The 6,262-nt window shown below is 34.6% G+C and overlaps 1 protein-coding gene across 1 annotated transcript; it reads right to left on the reverse strand.

The window, feature by feature from the left end:
* Positions 1–3,357: 3,357 nt before the first annotated feature.
* LOC140793856 (SUMO-conjugating enzyme SCE1) lies at positions 3,358–6,262 on the reverse strand. Its single transcript, XM_073145604.1, has 5 exons — positions 5,987–6,262; positions 5,803–5,886; positions 4,041–4,193; positions 3,836–3,949; positions 3,358–3,750 (listed from the first exon to the last, which is right to left on the reverse strand). The coding sequence occupies exons 1-5, from the start codon at positions 6,053–6,055 to the stop codon at positions 3,688–3,690; spliced, it is 483 nt and encodes a 160-aa protein (XP_073001705.1). The 5' UTR covers positions 6,056–6,262; the 3' UTR covers positions 3,358–3,687.

Raw genomic sequence — 6,262 nt, forward strand, 5'->3', positions numbered from 1 at the left:
AAAAAGAGAATATATTCTCTTGCAATATGATATTCCCATCACTTTTAACAACACTAAGAATAATCTTGATGTATGATTCTCTTTGCAATATAATATCGTCACAAGACATGTCTAAAACCAACTGACATATTGGATTAGCTTGATCTATGTTTTAATTTGTTCTTAATAACAAATTGAGTATATGCATTAGGGTTTATACCAACATATAAATATCATGGTATATCTAGGAGGTCTTTGCAGTAACTTGACACCGTTTCGTTCTGGAACCAATAAAGTTTTTTTTTTCTAAACAAAAATCTTAGAGAGAGATTATTTCTCGTCCCGATATAATTACTATTTTTCTCTCGCCTTATCTAAAAAATTAATCCAAATAAAGGAAAATTATTTCCTCTTATATATGCAATCAAGAGGAGATTAAAACAATTTCTATTATATCATTTCTCTCATATTCTCTCCGTCTAAATGCAGTGTTAACTCTAACTAGGTTCTTAAATTTGTATATATAGTTGGGCTAATTACGTATAGACCTAACGAACTATTTGCCTAGTTATGTATAGACAATCTTATTTTTTATAATAATACTTCGACGACCTCAACAATGAAAAATCTCCAAAGTGTCATTTCCATTAATTATTCATTATATATATCTGAAAAAGGAAAAAAAAAAGATAAATTAAAAATGAAATGATTATTTAATATAGTTTAGGAAATATAATGTGTACCTAAAAAGTAAGCTAATTAAGTGTAACTAAAAAAATTGAGCAATAGTTCACAGAATTTTAATGTAATTATCTCTATATTGTTGTATAAATAAACAAAAAGATTCAAACAAACGCAGGAGAGATGAATGCTAATAACTTCGAATTGGATTGGAAACAACGTGAAATGTTTAAATCCTCTTGTACTTATTCTTTTGCTTGAATAAATTGTTTCTTTGATGACTGAGCGCATTGATTGGAGTATCACCTTCCATTCTACCAAAATACGAATAATTTCTTAGGCATAAAGCAAGAGAAGCTGCCTTTCTGGTCAAAAGGTTTTCATCTCACGTTATAAACGTACCAGAATAAATCTTTATTCATAAAGCTTTTCCTCTTTTTTACCCCAAAAGATACCAAAATCGCAATCAAACAAAGGAAAGGGAAACGGGGCATTTGCATAAAAGTATTCTTTAATTTTTAAATAGTAAAACTAATATTTTATGCGCATTTCATATATAAATTATATATATATTTCATTGTATAAAAATTTTAAATAAGACAAATTATATTTGACCATTCTTTAGTTTGATTAGATTTAAACTTAATCATCATTTAACCTTATTATATAGTATTACGCACAAGTTGCTAAACGGTCAAATTTCTATCATACACTCAAGATTATATACATTTATTTTATTTCTCGACGCATTTATTTAAACAAAGACTTTTTTTTCCTTTTTTTCTTTTCGGCTGTACCTTTAAATATGGAGGGAATGCATAGCTAGTAGCATGTGAAGTGCATGGGTGACCATAAATTTGAATTTATATGAAACAATTGTACCGTACTTTTCGCGACAAAAAAAAAAAGAAAGTGATAGAAGTTTTTTAACACCCCTGTTGAAGGTTTAAAGATAACTAAGTACTAAAACATACAATAAGAAGTTAAAATCGAGCCAACATCCAAGAGTTGTGTGTCCTTACTAAACTGAACTACGACTCTAGTCAAATTAGCAATTTTATAATTGATTTAAGGTCGACAAAAAGAGAAAACAAAGTGAGATAATTTGGACTTTCAAATCTTCTTTTAGTTTCATACATCATCACGATGGTGAGTAATAAAGTGCGACGTCCATGCGTGGGAATGGCACGGAGAAATGTGAAACGTTATGTCGTCGTCTTCGTTCTCAATCTCAAAGCCGCCAGTTATGAGATGTGGACATAAAAGAGACAAAGGTTATGTAGGTAAACCTTCCAAATCGATAACAACTTAACTGCTGCTCCTCAAAGGGACCCTTTCTGTACTTGTTTTCCTCCTGTTTTCAATCTCCAAAATTTAGAAATGAGTAGTAGAGTTTTAGGATGAATGAAGGGTAAAAAAAAGTAATGAAATATTTTGTTTTTATTGTAAAAAGATTTAATTAGTTAAGAATAAAAAAAAAGATTATATTGGCATTAATAAACGACCATTATTTTTAAAATAAAAAATCTAACAGTTAAAAAACTTACAGACTGTCCAACTCTGTACTACTAGAAGGCATAACACCATCGCTGAATCCTACACCTCGTGTTCTACTGATGAGATGGAGTCAGGATGTCTGAGCTCAACTTGAACATTTAGCCAGAGAAAGACAACTCGGTCCATTTTGGCACTTCACCCGGGCCACTTGTCGACTTTTACTTTTCCACAAGGTTACAAATGTTGGGAACCGTTTCCCAGAAATCTAGCTACGATCCAACTCCACCACATGTCACGTCATACATTTACTGGCCATCGTCTTAAGTTATTCCAGCTTTTATCCACGAAATTTAGGTCTTTATTGCCTTTTGCTTTCGTTGAGCTAATAACAATGTTTATTTACTACAACTTGCTGGCAGCTTTCTTACTTAAATGTTAATTGATCACAGAAGACTAGCCATAGTAGAAGAATAAGAATGCTAACTAGACAAAGTCTGTGATCTTATGGTCACCAGGCTGGATCAATTTGTCAGGTAGTATAAGAAATATTGACACCAATAAAATCTCCCGGCAATAGAGGTTATATATGGTCTTATTCGTCTTATATATATATATATATATATATATATAATATTCAACATTGCTGACGATCTGAGGTTTATCATGCCTAATGTGGAAGAAGAACCTGAGCAGGATAAATCTCGATCAGTTTTGCCAACTTCACACTTGCAAAGTATCAACAGAAACAAGCAATAGGAACTTGTTTAGCTCGGGATTGCACATCTTTCTCAGCAATAAGAAGATAAAATGTTTTACGTGTAGTTTTGTTTGAAAGTTCTTAGAATTGGTTGATTACCTGACATTCCCACACTGAAACAGCAATAATGTTCTCTCAAAAGAATAAAAGAATAAACGGCAATAATGTTTCATACCTGCAAGCTAAATTTGATATGCTGCCATCCTTGTACGAATGTTTTTTTTTTCTTCCTTTTTCTTCTTGAAATGGTATTCATGAACTGATCCATATTTTGCAGTGTAGCATCTGCATCTAACTGGCAAATGTAATAGCTCATGCTCATCTTCCCAATCCTGTGCCTTCTTTATTTATTTTTTTTTCAATTATTGCATAAACACTCGGAATAAAAGAACGCACGAGAGACAACCATCATCATTATCACTTATTCAGCCTCTAAACAGAAGTGATAGGATAAAATTCAAGGACAACTAATTTATCCATTACATATGCAGTTACAAGAAGTACACCAATAGTGTTAACTAGAAAGTCATTAGGCAAAAGATATTGGCAAAGCCCCAGATCATGAACATAAACATGACTGCAAACAATCATGAGAGGTTGAGAATCACATTGTCAACAAAAGTTTGCAAATAGTTTTCGCAAATCATATCTAGTAAAAGCACCCATATTTGCAGATAAGGGTATTTATGTTCTTGTCAAACAGCCAGCAAAAAAGAAGCTTGAAGTTTATGCGGAATTCACAGCATGAACTTCCATTATATTATGGCAAATATTTAGAGCAGAGGAGGGTACTGCTTTGCCTGCTGCCGAACACGTTTCTTGTACTCCACTGGATCCTGCAATTTTTGTAGCTCTATGTGAAGTCCTTCAGAGATGAATAAATCCAACAATAATCTTAAAAAGAATCTTTGAACTGCTAACCTGGATAAAAAGGTGATAACCATCAGTCTGAGCAGGATCAGCAGGATTGGGCTGATCAAGTAAGTCTTGAATCCCAACAAGAATCTGCTTTACTGTAATGGCTGGTCTCCAACCCTGACAGACAATATAAAATCAACACAATTTTCCGAGCTGCACATCAATTTGAAGCCTGCACAATACCAATGGCACAATTGAGAGGACTTACACTGTCCTCATTAAGAATTGAGAGGCATACTGTCCCAGAAGGGTAGACATTTGGATGAAAGAAACCTTGAGGGAACTTGCACTTGGGAGGTTTGCTGGGGTAGTCCTCACTGAAATGGAGCGTAAGAGGAAAGAAACCACCTTCCCAGTCAGTCTGCAGTATGAAGTGTTGGAAGAAAAATGGAAGAATGCATCATGTCTTAGCTTTACACCACAAATAAAATAAGAACAAAATTAGATTTTCCAGCTCCACAACTTTACTAGAAAGGACAGACGAAAATGTCAATAACATGCATAATTGTAATATTAGAGTCCTAGAAAGAAATAAAAGTACATCGTAACACTAAATTATAACATATTCAAGAGAAGCTTCTTTTGAAACGATTTTCTAAAAAAATGCACCTAACAATCAGTGATACAAGAAAAAGCAGATATGACACTCGATAGGATGCTATAGCTGCAAAAAATTCAATTTGCCTCTCAAAAATTTAGTACTCCATGCACAAAAACAACATTTGTATTCCTTTGTGAACTACTATAATGACACAGTGTTTAAGAATGTTGTAATGCCCTCATAATTTCCTTCTTCCGGTTAGTCTGTTTGTTTAGCTAGTTGCCCCAGCCCACCAACAATTGACCACCATCTTACTATGCAATTAGTGACATAGGCAGCTAGCTAAACTAGTTAGTTGATCATTCATATGCAGTCATGCTAAAGTTCTGCAAACTACTACTATTTCAGAAAAGAAGAAGATATATCAAATATTGGGGGAAAGAGAATCTCCAAGACAGAAATAGTATTTGGTTCAAAACAGCTAATACAATCATTGAACTATGGTAATATGGTCCCAGTGGAAAGCTTAAACTCAAAGTCGAGGCTAAATCAACGCCATAGTCCATAATCCATATCCATATCAATATGCAGTAATAATCATCAAAGGATAACTGTGATTAACCTAGTGGGCATAAAAGACAACAAAAGCTTTCTATCTGATGGCATTCTTAAGGCTGTTGGCCTGTTACAAGCATGCCGGTATGGACACCATAACTATAGACAAGAATGTGATTCATTTCAATGAAGACCAGAACAGTACCATGATAGGCAGCATAGAAAATACTCCAATTAAAGGAATTCTAACATAAAAAATTCTTCTTCTAAGTAGTCAGACTCAAAGAAAATACTTGATCATAGATTAAGAAGCAAAAGAATAAGCATGCAATCACCCATTCTAGTAGTTCCTTTCTGGGTCTTGATTCTTGAAGATATGATAACAGTGAGTAATTTATCAAGTATCCACACAAATATCGAGCCTACTGCAATCACCATACATAGTTATCACGTCTACTCATCTCACCGACGGGCTCTGTCCCCTATACTCGTCTACTAAAATTTCAGAGAAATGGAGAGAAAACAGCAAATCTGAGACAATACCCATTTAACAATTCAAATTGGTAAAAATATTCCTTGGTTATATGACAAACACGAGGAAAAGAGAAAGATTCGTCTTGCACTACCGAAAGCCATCAGATAACCATAAACTAAATGAATTCTAATGATCTCAAAAGTCATCAGAAAATTCTTTTCTGGCCACTATATTTATAGAAAATAAAATAAAGTTTACTTTCGGGAAGAACCGATCCACCTAAATAATTCATGCCCTGGTATTTTGATGGGAAAAGGACAGAAGCAGTCGCACCAATTAAAGAGAAAACCCTAGAGGAAAGAAGGGGAAGAGAAAAAAATTATAAAAGAGAAAAATTACCCCTTGCTTTCCAGGAATTGTGCAGTGCCACACCATGAGATTCACCGTTCCATCGGGCATCGTCTCAGGCTTCGCCACGAAACCCTACCAGACCGAAAAACAACAACAAAATCGTAGAAATTTAGGTAAAAGAAATAAAATTTTGGAGAGAGGAGAGAGAGAGAGAGAGAGATAGATTACATACATGGGGGTGATTCTTGCGCCAAGCCTTGCGCTCCTCTGCGAGACGACCACGAGCAATTCCTCCCGACATGGCGTTCGTCTACTCTTCTCCTCACTCAGTACTCTCCTCCTCTACGGCTTAAACTTAGCGACGAAGCTATCTGGTTCGGTTCTTCAATTCTATTCTCTAGCTTTCTCTCGAGGGGTATTAGTAGAATGACCACAATTGAGAAGAGACCCAAAAAGAGGGCAGTGCGACTTGACCTTCTAGAAGTAGCATCGTGGCTCAACGGCACGC

This window comes from Typha latifolia, chromosome 8 (genome assembly GCF_019914945.1).
Source record: "Typha latifolia isolate L0001 chromosome 8, TyphaL0001v2, whole genome shotgun sequence".
Lineage (NCBI taxonomy): Eukaryota > Viridiplantae > Streptophyta > Magnoliopsida > Poales > Typhaceae > Typha > Typha latifolia.